We start from the raw sequence: 18,333 nt of genomic DNA on the forward strand, positions 1-18,333 counted from the left end.
GATGGGTTCTGACTGATCTGTAATGGTTTTCCTTGGTTGAAAAAAATGACATGATAACCAAATGTCACCATTTATTAAACTTGGGTGGAAAAGTCCATGGGTATTTGTTAGGTCATTCTTTCTGCTTCTCTGTAGTTTTGTGATTTAAAGCAAAACTCAAAAATCAAAACAAAACAAAAAAAAAAAAAAAAAAGAAAAAAACCCACCCAACCATAAAGTGGAGAACACAGTGAACTCTCCAAGCATAAAAAAGACACTAAGCTTCTCCAGGAAGAGAAAACCAAGCCAATGGGAACGAATTAAAAGAAACTTCCAGAAAGTGAGGAGAAAAATAGTCTATCATAGAGTCAAGGTGGGTGAGAACCAGGAAATCACGTCAAATGACCCCAACTCTCTGTAACAGGATGACATACTCTCCAATCTGTTACCAACCAGGAGAGGACTTGAGGCACTCTGGGCCAGGTGCTGACTCTAAAATTTGTTAGCATTGAGGGGCACCTGGCTGGCTCAGTCATTGGGCATGTGACTCTTCCCCACATTGAGTATGGAGACTACCTTAAAAAAGAAAAAAGAAAAAAAAACAACAACCTTGGGGCACCTGGCTGGCTCAGTTGAAAGAGTGTGCAACTCTCGATCCTGGGGTTGTGGGTTGGAGCCCTACCTTGGGTGTAGGTTAGTCTTTTTTTTCTGAGAGAGAGTTTCATTACACTTGGGAGGTGGCAGAAGCTTCAGGGCAAGTGGGCAATGCCAGATTACTGTGATCAAGGCTGGGATGGGACCAGGACCCAAAACAAGGCCAGTCGAAAACATGCCTTTAATGGAAATTAGGGATACTGCAAGATGAAAATCTTCAGTTGGTAATGAACACACAAACAAGACTTCATCAAACCCAGTGTGCCAGGTACTGGGCAAAGCCCCGGGAGGACACAAATGCCTCTTCATGCTCTCGAAGAACCTACAAGCTAGCTGGGAAGATAAGTCTTTCACACCACCTCCTGAGAGGATCTGATCTCGAGCGAGTGTTCCAGATGCCAGGGGGATAAATCACTGTGAGGCAGGAAGCCTGGGGGAGGTGTAGAAATCCTCGAGGTGGAGAGCCAGAGCGTGGCAGGAGAGGGAATGCAATTAAGCAGAGGCAGAAACCCACGAGGCCGTGTTCAGATAACAGCGCTTGGCAGGAACAGAGAACATGTACAGCAATATCCCAGGCACCAACAGAGAACAGCAGTAATTCAATGACCCGAGATGGGGAGCATCCCCGTCAGCGGCTGGGAGACGTCAAGACTGAGGCAGACACATTTCCCCACTATCTGCAGCTGGAGCCACAAGGAGGCCCCTCCGGGCTGACCCAACTCTCACTCCCAGGGAACAACCCGTCTCCCATTCAGTAAGGGCCAGCTGGGCAAAACCTGCTCTCAACCTGCTGCTGCAGCCTCATCAGAGACCCTTCTCTCCTCTTGCAAACCTCCTGAGGGTCAGACCCTTGCCATTTCTTTGATCCTCTAGAGGTCTAGATTTTTTTTTTTTTTAATGTTTATTTCTGAGACAGAGAGAGAGAGACAGCATGAGCGGGAGAGGGACATAGAGAGAGGGAGACAGAATCAGAAGCAGGCTCCAGGCTCTGAGCTGTCAGCACAGAGCCTGATGCGGGGCTTGAACTCACAGACCGCGAGATCATGACCTGAGCCAAAGTCGGTCGCTCAACCGACTGAGCCACCCAGGCGCCCCTAGAGGTCTAGATTTTTAACTTCAGAGCCAGGTCATGGAATCTTATCCTTTATTGGACAGATGTGGGAAAGGAGATGGAGAGGTTTAGTGACTTGCCCAATACTGGCCAGCCAGGTAGATGGGAGAGAGGCCCTCCTGATGCCAGCTCTTCACCCTGCCCTTGGCCTCATTCTCATCCACAGTCACATCAGGTCCCCAGATTACACTGGGGCTGGCCCTCCCAAGACCAGGAAGGAAAAATCTGGGTCTGTCAATACTGTAGGTATGAAGAGTGCAGTCTAGTTATTAAATGATGCACAAAGAGCTTTGGAGAACTTTTTATTGTTTAAAAATCATAATTGAGGCTTCAAAAAACATACAACCCAACACATGTCCCGATTCCAGTCCCGGACTTCCGGGAGAGCACAGATTCCCTCCCATCTTGCTGCCCACACCACTAGCCAGGACCCTGCCCTGGGGAGGCTGCCTGCCCACCCTCCTGCCCACCATGTGATATGTCACTGGCTGGGGAGGGGTCCTGGGGTGAGGTGGGGGTGACTGGCTCCCTGCACCCCTCACCCCCTGCACATATGCTGTCTGTGAGACATGTATGGTAAAGGGGCCAGTTCCCTGGGCAGGGGGCCCCAAGGGGAAAAGATAAAGAGCCATTCCCGACTCACCCCACTCCTCCCCAGCCCCCCAGCTCAAGGGAAGCTGTCATCATCATCTTCGGCCATCTCCTTGGCAAACTCCAAGTCCTGCTGCTCTCGCTCGCGCCGTTCCTGGGGCAAGAGGTGGGGTGAGGGCTGGGCTGCTGGGGACCAGTGAGGCTCTCTCACACAGTGCTTCACCGAGCCCAACCCACTCCGAGGTCAGGGACTGCCAGAGCTTCAGAACTACTCCCAGCCCTTCCAGAAACTGCCCCCCACTCTTCCCTCTCTGTAGGAAAGTTTGAGCTTTCAGTCTTATCCAAAGCAGAAAGCACCTTACCTCTGCAGACTCCAAGTCCTTGTTGTACGATTTGGGAGGAAACCTCATGGCCTGAATGAAGCACAGTAAAGACAGGAGGAAGATAAAGAGAAGGCATGCACTGAACACATGTTTATTGTGCTCCTTCTGTGTACTGGGCACCACAACATGAATTAGGCTATTCATTCTCTAGTTTAGTCTAGTGAGGAGCTAGACATGGAAGGTAATTACTACTATACCATGTGGCAAACACTGGAAATGAGAATCAAGACATTCTCACTGGCCAGGGAGGGGGACTGGCAGTGAGGAGGAAAACAGAGGAAAGGAACTGACTGCTTGTGGGAATGGAGGAAAGGCATTCCAGGCAGAGGTTTCAATGTGTGAAAAGGCCTGGCCTGAGTTCAGTGGGGCCAGTCGGGGGGTGGGGGTGGGGAGGGAGGAGAGGAAGGAAAAGTGGGTAGAGAGGAAAAGAGCACCTGGGAAGTGAGCCTAGAGACAAGGGGAACCAGGTCACAGAGGGCCTTTCATGTCTCCCCGAGAACAACATTTACCTGATTTTAAGCAAGGTAACAACATCCCTAGTTTCTTGGGGCAAGAAGAGGCCAGGAAATTTGGCAAACAGAGGGCACCTGGGTGGCTCAGTCGGTTAAGCATCTGACTCTTGATTCCGGCTCACGTCATGATTTTGGGGAGCCCTGGGTTGGGCTCTGTACTGACAGCACAGAGCCTGTTTGGGATTCTCTCCCTCTCTCTTTGTCCCTCCCCTCCCTGCTCATGTGTGCTCTCTCTCTCAAAATAAACTTAAAAAAAAAAAAAAAAAAAAAAAAAAAATTTGGCGAACAGTACCAGCACCCAACTCAGTGCCTGCCACAGGATAAGAGCTTAACGACCTTTTGAGGAACTAGATACCCACCCTACCTTTTCCACAATTCAGACTTCACTAAGTGTCTTAAGACAGTGATTTCACTTAATGTCCTCAACCCTGCAAAACAGACAGGGCAGGTAATCTCCCCATCGGTTTCATAGATGGAGAAACAGAGGTTCAGACAAGGTGAAGGACTCAGATTTGGAAGCAAATCTGGAACCTGTACTGTGACTCCATCTGGTTCCCTCCCGGGCAACCAGACCCTTAGAAGCAGGCGAAAGTCATATAGGCCCACATGCCAATTCCTTCATTCACTCTGGAACCCCCTGCCCTGCCATTCAGGGACTTTACAGAGATGGTCCGGGATCTAGGGCAACCTCCTCTGAGGAATTCACAGGTGCTGCTAACCCCCCTCTACAGCCCCGGCTTCTCACCTTGACGGACATGTTGTGGATATCTAGACAGAAGGAGATGCGCTGGTGGAAGGCCAGCTGGGGCTCACGGGTGGAGTAGATATCAATCATCTCCTTGGACTGGACGTAGCCCTTCTCGTGGTTGATGCTGGCCTCAATGACACCATCCCGGATGGCCTGCCGGCCCCCAAATAAAGGAAAAGTCACCAGAAAGCCCATCTTCTAAATCTGAGAACATCCTGTCCTGTCCCTCTCCTCCTCACACTTATACACTCACTCACGTACACACACTCTCTGGCAACTTCCTGGCCTCATTGTAAGGCCAGCACTCCCTGAAAAGACCATGCCACTACTGAACCCATTCCCTTCCTTGGCCAGTCTCCCATTCCCACCCCTTGAAATATGGCAGGAGGGTAGCAACTGCAGTCCCGGAACTGGCCCCACCTTGGCAACAATGAACTCTGCATCCTCTGGGCTATCCAGCTGCAGCTTCTGGGCGATGTCGGCCAGGGAAATTCGGGAATAGGAAAGGCTGATCATGCGCACACCTGGGAGAGGAAGGAGCACTGGGGTGGGCAGGGTGGCCACAGACCCTCTGCCCACCCATGGACACCCACAGGGTTGCCGCCATCCCTTGCAGAAGCTGATCTGGGTCCTGCTCTTCCAGCAGCCTCTCAGACTCAGATCTACACCTGTCTTAATGACGTTGTGCCGTAGTCGGATGATTAGGGTATAGGTCCCATCTGCTTGAAACTTCTCTCCAAACTGGTCCAGGACCTGGTTGAACTTGGCAAGGTTTCCGGTCCTGACAGCTGGAGCGGGGAGGAGTGGATCAGATGATGCAAACGGGCAAACCCACTGGCAAGCTCTGGGAGGGGGACCACCCTTACCTTGAGTAAGAAGGAAGTAGGGCATGAGCGAGCGCTTGAGAGATGGCTGACGGAACTGTAGCCGGTCTGGGATCTCCCCAAGCAGCAGCTCCACCACAATCAGAAGCTTGTGCACCTGGCAGTGTGTGACACAGGAACACAGTGGGCAGGGAGCCCCAGCAGGAGGGAGAAGGGAGAGAAATGGGGCTTCAGTGCAGTCAGACGCATTGGGAAACAGGGAAAATGGCACTGCGATTAGGCCCATGCAGAGCTGGGAGTGGAATTGAAGATCTGCCTCCAGAGCCAGGTACTGGGAAGATCTGCCTTTTTGCCCACACTGAGCCCTAAATTCCAGTTAATCTGGCTAATCCATACACGCTGCTCTGCCATGGCAACAATCTGGAAGTACAGGCCAGATGGGTATGTCCTGTGGCTCCGAAATAGTGAGAAAACAGGGCTTAGTGGCCTAGGGAATGGAGTGTGGGTCAGCCAAAGATGCTGGTTAGAGAGGTGGATCGTTCCTGGAGGAGAGGAGGTGAATGTGTAGAACAAGTTATCTGGGTAGAGGCAGAAGCTCAGGAAGGGGACTGGCAGAACCTCAGTGAATGACCCGGGTATGGATGCAGAAGGCTGGCTGGAAAATTTGGCCCTTCCTTCTCCATAAAACTGTGAGTACCTCTGTGCGCCTACCATGGATTCAGTACCATGGGAGGAAAACCGTAAGAGGGGTGACACCTAGCAATTAAGGAGCTTCCTACCAAGTGGGACGAACAGGAACACAGACAGCTAGATCGTGTGATATCAAGAGTCACAAGAGAAGTAAGGGGTTAAAATGGGTAGTGGGCTGGGGGCACCCGGGTGGCTCAGTTGGTTAAGTGTCCGGCTTTGGCTCAGGTCATGATCTTGTGGCTCGTGAGTTCGAGCCCCACCATCGGGCTCTGTGCTGACAACACAGAGTCTGGAGCCTGCTTCGGATTCTATGTCTCCTCTCTCTTTGCCCCTCTCCTGCTTGCTCTCTCTCTCTCTCTCTCTCTCTCAAAAATAAACATTAAAAAAAAAAATGGGTGGTGGGTGATCATGCCCACACCCACCCATATAATACCCATGATGTTGCCCAGTTCCCTGGAGTAATCCATGAGTGAGGGGAAATGCAGGAAAAAGGCGAAAGTTAATATATGCCATAGGATTCTGATGAAGCAGAAAAAGGAAGGAGGTTGTTTCAGTCAAGGAAACAGATTAGAAAAGAGGTGGATAAGTGTGAGGACACACCCCAAGAAAGTCTGGAAGGCGATGAAAGATGATGGGCCAGTCTAAGGACGTGCTGTTTTGAAAACCAGGCTGAGCTCAGAGTTTGGAGATAGTATGCTAGTATATACTCACTAGGTAGGAAATGCTGAGTAACGAAGTCCTTGGTATCCTAGTCCCTAAAATAGGTGGCAGTGGCACCGGACCGTAATGCCCAGACTGCCTACCTCACAAGACTGTAATGCTCTATTGTGCAGGTAAGGCAGAGCAATGCAAGCTTCCTGGGCAAGGCAGGCACGGGCCTGGAGCTCTTTTTAGTTAGGCAGTTGTGTGGAAGCTGGGTTGGTAAAGGGGAGGATGATGACCAGAAATGCTAGTGGCCTGAACAAGGGCACCAGTGATACCAGAGAGGAGACAAATACAAAAGACATGGGGACAAATCAACAGATAACTTAGTGATGTGGAAGGAGGGGTGGTGGTGGTGGTGAGTCTGGGATGATCCCGAAGCTCCTATCTTGATTGGGAGAGCAGAAGGAAGGACTGGTAAGGGGTAGTCAGAGGGGTTTGCTTTGGACAAGCTTTGTGTGAGGAGTATCTATACAGAGATGTGTGGTGGGAAGCTGGATTTGTAGATCTGGTGTTCATAAGAGGGGTCAGAATTAGTATCAAGCTGAAGTCTGAACCCCCAAACTCATATGTTGAAGTCCTTAACCCCTCAGGACCTCAGAATGTGACTACACAGGCACCCCTCAGCGATATCACAGGTTCGGTTCCAGATCACAACAAAGTGAGTATCACAATAAGGCGAGTCAAAGGACTTTTTGGTTTCCCAGTACACACAAAGTTGTTTACACTGTACCATAGTCTATTAAGTATGCAATAACATTATATTAAAAAACAAAAAACACTATATGTACCTTAATCTGAAGATATCTTGTTAAAAAACGCTATCATCTGGTCTTCCAACAAGTAGTAACCACTGATCCCGGATCAGCATAACTGATATCATAATGAAAAGTTTGAGGGGTGCTTGGGTTGCTCAGTCAGTTAAGTGTCTGACTCACGGTTTGTGAGATCAAGCCCTACATGGAGCTCTGCACTGACAGCAAGGAGCCTGCTTGGGATTCTCTTTCTGCCCCTCCCCAGCTCATGCATGCACTCTCTCTTAAAATAAACTTAAAACAAACAAACAAACAAACTTTGAAGTATTGTGAGGAAGACCAAAATGTGACACAGAGACATGAAGTGAGCAAATGCTGTTGGAAAAATGGCGCCGAGACACTTGCTCATTGCAGGGTTGCCACTAACCTGCAATTTATAAAAAAGCGTGTATGTGCGAAGTACAATAAAACAAGGTATGCCTGTATTTGGAGACAGAGCTTTTAAAGAGATAATTAAGGGGCATGAGGTCATATGAGTGGGTCCTAATCCAATATGACTGGTATCCTTATAAGAGATTAGGATACAGTCAGGCAGAGAAGGAAGACCATTTGAAGAGATTAGAAGATGACGGCCATCTATAAGGAAGAGAGGTCCTTAGGAGAAACTAACCATGTGGACACATTGATGTTAGACTTCTGGCTTTCAGAACTATGAGGAAATAGATCTCTGTTGCTTAAGCCACCCAGTCTGTGGTAGCTTGGTGTGACGGCTCGAACAGACTAAGATAGTTAGAAATGGATTCTGGTGAAGCATCATGGAGGTCTGTGTTGAGCCATGCAAGCAAGGAAGCTCACCCAAGGAGAGAATGCGAGTTTCACTATGGGTGAATAAGCTTTCAAAGTGCTGTAGACCCCACTTTAAACCTGAGGCCTCTTTTTACACATTTTCCTTCTCTCTGCTTTACTTCAAGCTAGCTTCTCTTTTTCCATCCCTTCCTAGCTCCTCCAAGGCCTTGGCCCATCACCTGTTTGCTTAAGTCCCTCTGGGTGGAAGTTTCCCTAACTCTGCTTCTTCCTCTCTCAAGCAACCACTCCATCTCTTTCCTGGCCAAAGATCTCTCACTCTAGCCCTTTCTGCTCCTTCCTGCTGCCTGGCTCCACCACAGAAAACTCTGAAACCTTATCCATCTTTACCAGAGTAAAGTCTGGTTTGAGAATCCTACTTTACCCCACAATGTCTCTCTCCAGGACACAACAATTTATATGCTAATTACCTGTGTTTTCAGAAACTTTAGTGTATGTCCTATGTTGTAAGTAATCAACATTCTGCACATGTACTGTGTATGTCTGAAAAGCCATTCCCTTCTGGAAAATTCTACCAATTTGCAAGCACCAGATTAAATTTAACTTTTTAAAGATGTCTTTAATTATTTGACCAAAATCAAACCTGTCTTTCTTTGAACTTCTGAACAGAAACAGACCAAATCTCAACTACACTGACTTAATCATTGTACATTTTCATCCTCTCCTCTTTCAAGCGCACTAGGAGGTAGAGGTCACGTTGACGTGGGAACAGAGGTTTGTGGTCGAGAAACCTGGGTCCAAATTCTGGCTACCAGGATCTGTGACTTTACAAAGGTTCTCAAACCTTTCTAGGTCAATGTTCTTTACTTATCTCACAGTGCCTAATACCAAGGTCACCACTCAAAAAAAAAAAAAAATACTAGGGTGACTGACAGCTATTAGGTGGCCAAGGTTTATCTCCACCCAAACCAGTCAGCCTTATGGAGATTTTCTGGATTCCCTGGCTACAGAGAACACTGCTCCCAAATGGGCATGTGAGAAACCAGAGAAGAGCCTGGGGATTCTCAACATAATCCGGGCCCGTGCCTGGAATGACTGTAAAGAGCGCTGGGGCAATGGGAATATTCTAAACCTATCTACCAAGGAGAATACTCTCTCTGAACATAACCACCAGAGGTGCAGCTAGTATCTGCTTAATGTGCTTTGACCAATGTTATTACCCATAAATGCACTATGCACAATGATACACCTTTTGGATAATGAAGGTTAGGGACACCTTCCCTGGCCTGTGTAGGGAAAGAGAACCAAAGCCTTATCAGATGAGTAAGTAGTGTAGGGATGAGAACTGCTGCTCACCGTCTGTTTGAAGCCGACAGCTGTGTGCTGAGGGGCCTTGCGAAGGGCATTGGTCATTGTTCTCCGGGCCTCTGAGTACTCCAACTGAATAGCTTTGATTCGCCCTGGGGGTAGAGAAGGGAGTGGGTCAAGAGAATGGCATCATCCAAAGCCCCTTGCAAACCAGTGTCAAATGGGTGTCTCATGCACCAAGTGGGCCTGAGACACCTTCTGATCTGACTCAAGGGTCGGGCCCATCGCTCACCTGTGTAGTAGAGGTACCTGGCCCACTCATTGTTGTTGGCCTGCTCGGGGAACACGGACTTGGACACCAGCTTCTCAGCCTGGTCGTACAAGCTGTAGTGTAGGTAGTTCCGCAGCAGGAGGTTCAGCAGGGTGGCCTGCCCATCCGCATCATGCCGAAGGGTGGCTGTCCGGAGCCGAGCATGCAAGAAGCTTCAAAAAGGAAAGAAAAGAGATATCAAAGGGCTCAAATAAGAACTCTTTGAATTGCTTTGACCTCTCCATTCTCTCTCAATTCCAAAAAAAGTGACACAGACTGCTTTTCTGGTTTTTCACTGAATACTCAACTATTGAGTGCCTGCGGCGTGAAGCACTATTCTAGGTGCACCAAAAGGACACAACTCTGCATTCTCGTGGGGGTGACAGACAATGATCATGATAAGTAAGTGTATTACTTAGCATGATAGGAGGAGATCAGGGCTATGGAGAAATGAGGGTAAGTGTAATAGGGAACACAGGAGGTGAGGAGGATGGGGTTGCAATTTTAAATAGCTTGATCAGGGTAGGACTTGCTGAGAAAGGAACAATTAAACAAAGGCCTGAAGGAAGTAGGGAGAAGAGCATTCTTGGTAGAGAGAAGAGCGTGCCTGTCATGCCCCAGGAAGAGCAGGGAGGCCAGTGTGGGGAGTCAGGCGAGCAGAGGGTGCTGGAGTCAAGAAGGCAGTAACAAGGGCCAGAGCACATCAGGCTTTATGTGCTATCACGAGGACTTCAACTCTTCCCTGAGGAAAATGGGGAGCCACCACAAGCTCTAAGCAGAGGAGTGAACTGTTTTCTAGCCTGTCCTTCCACCCTTGATCTACCAGTCAGTACTCCCTTGATGTGGAGTAAAGGGAAGAGCCTGGGGGATAGTTCTTAACTTTAGGGTCAGACCTTGGCCACCCATACCTGCGCACCACATCCAGCTTGTCCAGGAACTCATAGACCCGGGCATGATAGTAGTAACACTTTGCGGCCACAAGGTCCAGGGCCCGGCGGTTCTGAGTGCTGATCTTCTGCATTAGGTCATCAGAGATCTTCTGTGCCTGGGGAGGCAGCCAAAAGAGAATCTAGTGGCACTTCCTCAAAAGCTTGGACATGGAGCAATCACATGAACCAGCACTCCCCTTCTACGCATAAATCCAGGAGAATTGGAAACATGTTCACATAAAAGCTTGTATGCAAATGTTCATAGCAGCATTATTATTACCAAAAAGTGAAATGATCCCTCTAAGTGCCCATCACTGGATACATGGATAAACTAAATGCAGCATATCCATACAATGGAATATTATTCACCCACAAAAAGGGCTGGACTACAGATCCACACTACGACATGGACAAACCTACAATACGTTATGCTAAGTCAAAGAAACCATACATAAAAGACCATGTATTATATAATTCCATTTATATGAGATGTCAGAATAGGAAAATCCATGAGCCAGACAATGGAGATGAGTAGTTGCTGGAGGCTGGGGGGAATGGGGAATGACTATTAACAGCAATGGCGTTTCTTTTGGGGGTGACAAAATTATTCTGGAATTAGACAGTGATGATGGTTGTACAACCTTGTGAACACACCAAAACCCACTGAACTGTACACTTTATTTTTTTATAACTGTTTTTAAAGTTTATTTATTTTGAGAGAGAAAGAGCCTGAGTGAGGGAGAGGCAGAGAGGGAGAGAGAAGAGAATCCCAAGCAGGCTCTGTATTAGTGCAAAGCCTGACACAGGGCTCAAACTCACAAACTGTGAGATCATGACCTGTGCTGAAATCAAGAGTCAGATGCTTAACTGACTGAGCCACCAGGAGCCCCATAATTGATTTTACTTTATATCTTCTTTTTTTAAAGTTTACTTATTTTTGAGAGAGAGAGAGAGACAGAGAGAGAGGGAGGAAGAGAGGTGAACTAGCAGGGAAGGGGCAGAGAGAGGAGACAGAATCTGAAGCAGGCTCCAGGCTCTGAGATGTCAGAGCAGAGCCTGACGCAGGGCTCAAACCCAAAGGCTGTGACATCATGACCTAAGCTGAAGGAGGATGATTAACTGACTGAGCCACCCAGGCGCCCTTCATTTTATTTTAAGTACTCTCTGTACCCAATGTTGGGCTCGAACTCATGACCTGGAGACCAAGAGTCAGACGCTCTACTGACTGAGCCAGCCAGGTACCCCTGAATTGTACACTTTAAAGGGGGTGAATTATGGGGCACCTGGGTGGCTTAGTCAGTTGAGCATCCAACTTTGGCTCAGGTCATGATCTCACAGTTCATGGGTTGGAGCCCTCCCATAGGGCTCTGTGCTGACAGCTCAGAACCTGAGCCTGCTTCAGATTCTGTGTCTCCCTCTCTCTTTGCTCCTCCCCCACTTGCACACACTCTCTCTCTCTCAAAAATAAATATTAAAAAACTAAAAAAAAATAAAATAAAATAAAGGGGTGAATTATATTTAGAAACAAACAAAAACCAACTCAAGGCAAGGCAAGGAAAAAACAAAACAGGAAATTGAGAGGGACCTGTCGTTTCTTAAGCATGCTCTTGGGACAGTGGCTGTGATGGCAAAGAAGTTGGCCCCAGTCAGAGGGAGAAGTGGTAGAGCAGTATCCATGGAGTTGTTCAGTCCCATGAAAAGAGCTGCTACTTATTAAAATATTGTGAAAGCTTACTATATGCAGATCATTGTGCCAGTATTTTACTTAATGCCAACAATGATCTTGTAAATTGGGCACTATTTTCCCCATTTGACATAAGGCCAGGAGAAATTAATTTGCCTAAGCTATAGCTGGGATTTGAACGTTGGTTTCTATCTCCAAATCTCTATCCTAACAGAATCCACGACACCGGCACTATGCCACAGACAAGCACAGAATGGTGGCCGCCAGCCCCTTCCCATGGTGTCTGAATGGGAGCTGAGGGGGCTTCCTGGATGTGGAGTTAGGTGTGTTCCCACATGGGGTAAGAGTCTGGGGGGCTGTTTAAGAGCCCAGTGATTCTCTCCATTTCTTCACCAGAGACAATCTCTCCCACAAAACCCATGCACTGCTTGGGACATGTTAACCTTGCCCACTGGCCCTGGATACCTCTTTGTAGCGTTTGCTGTTCATCAGGAAGATGACCACGAGGAGCTGTAGATAGGCTTCCACCTCAGGCAGGAGGGGTGCTGATGCAGCTTTTCCTGTTCGGGGACGGAACTGTAAATCAGCTTCGGTGTCCATGGGCTAGGAGAAGACATGGATTACTGTGGAAAAGCTCAGTCAGATCAGTCAACCAAGAATTTACTAAACACCCACGATGAATGCCTACTATGTGCAAGATTTTTCTAGGTATTGGGGATACAAAAATAAAGATGGCACACAGTCACCTTCTGAAAGAAGTCAAGGAGGCTGGCAATAGAAACAAGAAAAGGGTTACAGGAATGTAACAGACATCTTTACAGAATATAATGGGGACAGAAAGGATGATGTAAGGACGCCTTAAAAAACCTACAATCTAAGTAGAGATTAAACCACCACACCTGGAACCACTGCAAATTTGATCAAATAGGGTTTAATAAAGTAACATAATTCTAGAGATGAGATCAAGAATAATGAGATACAATTTTTTTTTTTGTGGGAACAAAGGAAATTTGGGGGAAGTGACATATACATAGTACTTATTATCAGATCTAGTCATCAAAGCTGGAATAATATGCAACAGCTCAAAAAGCAAACATGTTGAGTGAATTTAGAGATATAGGGTTAAAAAACATTCCAGGTGAGGTTGGGGGGAGGATGCTTTCTTGTTCCCAGACAATACACTCTTCTTCATCATTCCACCTCAAGGGATTGAATTTTCACATCTATGGAACAGCCTGTGAGCGTATAGGATTTTAGTGAGATGAAGGTGGCTGAAGGGGCAACGTGGTTTGAGAAGGGTCAGGACCTGTACATAAGGGGGATTTTACAGCCGGAAAGGAAAAGGAGAGGTCTTTCGTGGCATGGAGACCACTGCCTGCACCAAATTTCATCAGCATTCACTATGTGCCAGGGAAGGTTCTAAGACATTCCTTTACTCAGCCTCATCCCCCGAATCTGTTCACTACATTTAAGAATGAAAATGAGGCATAAGGAGGTTAGGTCACTTGCTCAAGTCCCACAAGTACCAAATGGTATAGCTGGGGTTCAAATTTGACTCCACCTCCAAAACCTGTATTCTTTTTTTAACATTTTATTTTGTTTTTTTATTTATTTTTTGAGAGAGAGCACACTCACACAAGATGGGAAGGGGCAGAGAGAGGGAGAGAGACAATCCTAAGCAGACTCCACCTCACAAACTGTGAGATCATGACCTGAGTTGAGATCAAGAGTCAGATGCTTAACTGAGCCACGCAGGTGCTCCCAGAACCTGTGCTCTTAACCACTGTTTTATACGTCCTCCTCAGTGAGGATTCAGAGGTGGTGGTACCTTCTCCTAGGACAATGGACACACCACCCAACTGGAGGAGAGTGCTCGTGCTGAGGAGCAGCGTTAAGTGAGTTTGGTTCAAAGGGTCCTGATTCCCAGTTTTTTTCCCTGACTCAGAAGAATGACACTATAGGGCAGAAAGATGGTTCCCTTGTTAGGGGACAAATGAGTCTTAAAATGGGCTGCTTTGCTTCACTACTCAGCTACAGCAGGTAATCAGACAGGTCTTCAGGATGGGAAACATTACATCAAGGGGTGGGGTGGGGGGATGTGGTCTGAGACCAAGCCTGCATCCTTTAAGCACCTGACTCACTCACCTCTTCCAGGAAGGGTAGCAAGAAGTCTCGAGTGGCATTATTTGAGGTGAAGAAGCCATGTACAGCCTTATACAGAACGTAGTGGTTGAGGCGACGTGATGTGGAAGGGAGCATCCGCAGGGCCCTCAGCACAAATCGAGGCTCCTTGCCCGAAACTGCCTTCTCCAGCTGTTTCACATGCTCTTTAATGTCTGTGGAGGACCACAGAAGAAAACAATGTTACTTCCAATTCTTCCTATTCCCTCCCACCCTCCAGGCAAGTAGTTCTAGGGAACCTCTTATAAAAGGGCAAGATGTAGCCAACCACTTCTTTTGCCTAGTAGGGTTAAGCAACACTTACAGATGCCAAATAATGATTTTAAGACATAACCAAGAGACAAAAATTAAAGCTGGGGTAGGGGAAAGGGTAGAGGGTGACAGAAAGAGGAAGGTAAAGAGAACAACAAAAAACAAGACAAACACATGGAGATTTAACAGATCTCTATACAGGAAAAGACTTTCTAAATGTAAACAATGGTAGAGGGGCACCTGGCTCAGAAGGCTCTTGATTTTGGCTGTCATTATCCCATGGTTTGTATGGGACTTGGCACTAACAACACGGAGCCTGCTTGGGATTTTCTCTCTCCCTCTCTCTGCCCCTCCCCCACCCTCTCTTTTTCTCAAAATAACTTAAAAAAAAAAAAACGCAATGGGAGAAGTCATACACATACACACACACACACGTGCGCGCACACGCATGATGAACTCCACTCTAAAAAATCCTTCCGAATAACTGAACAAAAAAAATATTTGCAACAAATGTGACCAGAGAGTCATGTTCTTATTTTACAAAGAACTTGCATAAATAATTAGGACAAGTAAAAATGAACACAAATGGGGCGCCTGGGTGGCTCAGTCAGTTAAATGTCTGACTTCGGCTTGGGTTATGATCTCACGGTTTGTGGGTTGGAGCCCAGCATCGGGCTCTGTGCAGACAGCTCAGAGCCTGGAGCCTGCTCTGGATTCTGTGTCTCCCTCTCTCTGCCGCTCCCCCACTCAGAGAGAGAGAGAGAGAGAGGGAGAGAGAGAGAGTGTGTGTGTGTCAAAAAAAACCCCACATTTAAAAAAACCACAAATAGACAATACAAAAAGAAATATACTAACTGACATGAAAATACATTTTACTAGCTTTTGAATAATTGCAAATGGAAATGTTTTCAACTACCAAATTGGTAATATTTAAGAAATCATAACAGAGTTACCAGTGAACAGGATATTTCTGTTGGTATAACATAAATCAGTACAGTTTCTCTGGACAATACCTACCCAAAACCTTAAAAACGCCTACCCTTTCAATTCAGGCATATTTAGAATCTATACTGAAGAAATAATTGTAAAGTAGACTAAAAACCTGGTCACAAAGATGACTGTTGAAAAATTATTTATAACAGTAAAAAACTGGAAACTAAAGTGTCTAGGAATAAGGGAATACATTTCATTGGTAGTTTCTTAGTTACCTTTGTACACTTAGCATAGGGTGCCTGGGTCCCATCAATGACACAGTAATGATAACTGCTAACATTACAGAGGGTTTACTATGTGTCCATCATTAAAGAGAAAACCCAATGAACAATGTGGTTCCACTTGATCCAGAGCTGGGAAAATAGCACAAGGGTCACAGTGGGAAGCTCTCAGTCTACCCACTCCAAATGTGGACAGGATCTCTAAGAAAAATGTGAATTTGGAGGAGCAAGAGGGCTGTAAGAAACTGGAAACAAGCACTTAGGAGAAAAGAAATGGAGGAATTGGTTCATATTTTAGGTCGAAGATATTAGGAACTCAAAGATGACACCTAAAAACTTGCAAGTCCGTAAAATGTTTAAACTCTTTAGAAACAGGAGTAAGGGAGCAGAAGTACATTGGGATTGTTGGGGAACCTTCGTTACAGAAACAAGAAAGCAAGATACTGATTAGAAAGTCTTCTCTTAGGTGAATTTACTAGAGATAGCTAGCAAAAGAAAACTTTTGTAGTCTTAAAACTCAAGGGCCAGTATTCTGCGTCACCCTGACACCCTTTATACACAAATACAAACACTGGTTTCTGGTAGGATCAATCATATGCTGGGGGCGTTAGAATCAGTTCGGTGGATGTAAACAGAGTAGGTCAGAGAAGACCTAGAAGAGGGAGTCTACAGGCCCAGTGAGACCTACTTCTAGATGCAACTCAGGCAGAGGAAGGAGGTGTGTGTGAAGGGAGGAGTCCGAAACCTGAAGAGAAGGTTCAGTTATTGGGACTGGGGTCGGGAGTGTCAGGGGACTGGAGGTGGGCACTGGGGATATTCCTAAAGAACCGGGGATGGTGGAAGCTGCGCTGCGGATCCCGAGGAGCGCTGTCATCCGTGATCACAGCACGTCCCCGGCCCGGGCTCTCGTACCCTCCAAGGTGACGGTGTCCAGCTCTCGCTGGGAGTGCTCAGCCACTGCCGTTTTGCTGTCAGCTTCTCCCGCTGACGCGCCACCCGCCGCCGCCTCCTCTTTCATCTCCACATCCTGGGGAGTCGGGGGCGGCGGTGGTTCTTGCTCCCCTCCGCCCGGCGGCGGCTTTGCCTTGTCCGCGCCGCGGCGGCGCCCCGAGCCCTCCTGTTTCATGGTGCCCGGGGTCGCGGCCTAGTCCGGGGACAGAGACCGGGGGTTCGCGTGAATCCTCGCACCAGAAATCAGGAACCGAGCCGGGCCTGCACACGAGCGCGGGCTCGCGACGGGCCGCACGATGACTGAGCAGCTGCAAACCCTTTCCCGGCGCTGGGCCTTCTGGGAAACGCCAGGCCCGGCGGGCCGAAAGCCGAGTCCACAAAAGGGAAAGAAATCAACAGCCGAGGTGCAGGATGGAGGCGGATCTTCGAGGAAGGAACGGGGAGGAGCCTGTATGGGTTTGCCCCGCTTTCTTTGGAGTGCTTCAGTGTGTTGATTTTCTTGTGTTCCTCTCGGGTGCATTTCCACGCACGTCCACGAGATGTCCCCTCAGCCTCCAATCTGGGTTACCGCGGACCCTTAAGAGCGCCCGAACCGACGTGGAGTAGGTAGGGCCTATCGTAGAGCAGGGCGTGGTGGCGTCATGAGTTGCCGGGCGGTTTCTTGCCCCCACTCGTTCAGTCTGCCCCCAGTTTAGGATAGCGATCGAGATTCTCGAGGCTCGTACTCAACCGCCGTCCAGTGCATCCAGCGCATCCAGCGCGTGGGCAGAAGCTACGAAAGAGATATGTGAGCCCCGAACTGGAGAGTAGGAGGAACTCAATGGGATTCAGACTTCTTGTCAGATTTTAGCTAGTGCCGAAAGTAAGGCATAGAATCTTTGTAGCCTGGGAAGGCGGATGGGGGTGGGGAGGAGAGTACCCTTGTGTACAATCAGTCCAGTATAAAATATACGGGACCACTCTATGTGTGGCACAGGGCCAGCATGTTCGGGGCGCGAGGTTATAAAAACAGCCCTAGAATGTAGCCTGCTAGAAGCTCCGCTCTGCCGTGTATTGTGAGGCGGAAGGAAAGCCGGTGGAAGCCCCTATTGGGAGAGGCTTCAGGGAGTCTGCGGGGTGCCTGTTTGCCTCCAGACACTGTAGTGAAACGGGGAGCAGAATAATAGTGTACCTAAAGAGAATCTAAGAATCCTCAGGGGGATGAAGTTGAACCAGAAACCCTGTCCACTTATTTTTCAAAGGAATCCTCCAGTGATTCTGCAGGAGGAGGATACAGGTTCCAACTTCTTAAGACAAAAAACAAACCAAAAAACCCCTCCCTCCCTAACTTGGAACTTGTATCTCTTCTCTTGATGGAAGTCCTGAGGTGTTTGTTTGTTTTTTACAGAGTGACAGAAGTATATTAATAGTTAATGTTTAACTTTGCACATAAATCTAGTTTGAAAAAGTTATCTTAGTAAATAAGTACCTATTTTTTCCCAAACTTTAAAAACTTACACGAAACCTGGGATAAATGTACTGAAATTAGATTTCCTAGGCAGCACTAGAAAACTCTGTGGTGGAAGAGTATTTGCAAAGAGGAAAGCAGCTACAAAATGAGAATTTCAGAACTAGAGGATAATCGACTGAGCTGTCTTTCAGATACGATTTTTGTGACGCTCTTTTCCATGTTTTGGTCCCTTCCAAATTGTGTTATTTTCTAGAAAATCAGCATATAAGACATTACAGATAATGTCTTATATAAAGATGTC

At 47.5% G+C, this 18,333-nt stretch overlaps 1 protein-coding gene across 1 annotated transcript; it reads right to left on the bottom strand.

The window, feature by feature from the left end:
* Window positions 1–2,033: 2,033 nt before the first annotated feature.
* On the bottom strand, window positions 2,034–16,927 carry PSMD3 (proteasome 26S subunit, non-ATPase 3). Its single transcript, XM_047845706.1, has 12 exons — window positions 16,544–16,927; window positions 14,130–14,320; window positions 12,450–12,587; window positions 10,280–10,416; window positions 9,354–9,544; window positions 9,110–9,213; window positions 4,845–4,959; window positions 4,647–4,766; window positions 4,399–4,502; window positions 3,976–4,131; window positions 2,698–2,748; window positions 2,034–2,489 (listed from the first exon to the last, which is right to left on the bottom strand). Exons 1-12 carry the CDS (start codon window positions 16,755–16,757, stop codon window positions 2,412–2,414), a joined length of 1,599 nt encoding a protein of 532 aa, XP_047701662.1. The 5' UTR covers window positions 16,758–16,927; the 3' UTR covers window positions 2,034–2,411.
* Between the last annotated feature and the right edge of the window lie 1,406 nt (window positions 16,928–18,333).

This window comes from Prionailurus viverrinus, unplaced genomic scaffold (assembly GCF_022837055.1).
Source record: "Prionailurus viverrinus isolate Anna unplaced genomic scaffold, UM_Priviv_1.0 scaffold_35, whole genome shotgun sequence".
In the NCBI taxonomy this organism is placed as follows: domain Eukaryota; kingdom Metazoa; phylum Chordata; class Mammalia; order Carnivora; family Felidae; genus Prionailurus; species Prionailurus viverrinus.

What these genes read in the sequence shown, in the direction of transcription:
- PSMD3 (XM_047845706.1), bottom strand. Translation starts at nt 16,757, where the DNA reads ATGAAACAGGAGGGCTCGGGGCGCCGCCGCGGCGCGGACAAGGCAAAG. An exon ending in ACAGCAAACGCTACAAAGAG is followed by an intron (nt 10,417 to 12,449) that starts GTATCCAGGGCC and finishes CTGCCTCCCCAG; the next exon opens with GCACAGAAGATCTCTGATGA. An exon ending in CAGAGTTCATTGTTGCCAAG is followed by an intron (nt 4,132 to 4,398) that starts GTGGGGCCAGTT and finishes GGGGGCCGGCAG; the next exon opens with GCCATCCGGGATGGTGTCAT.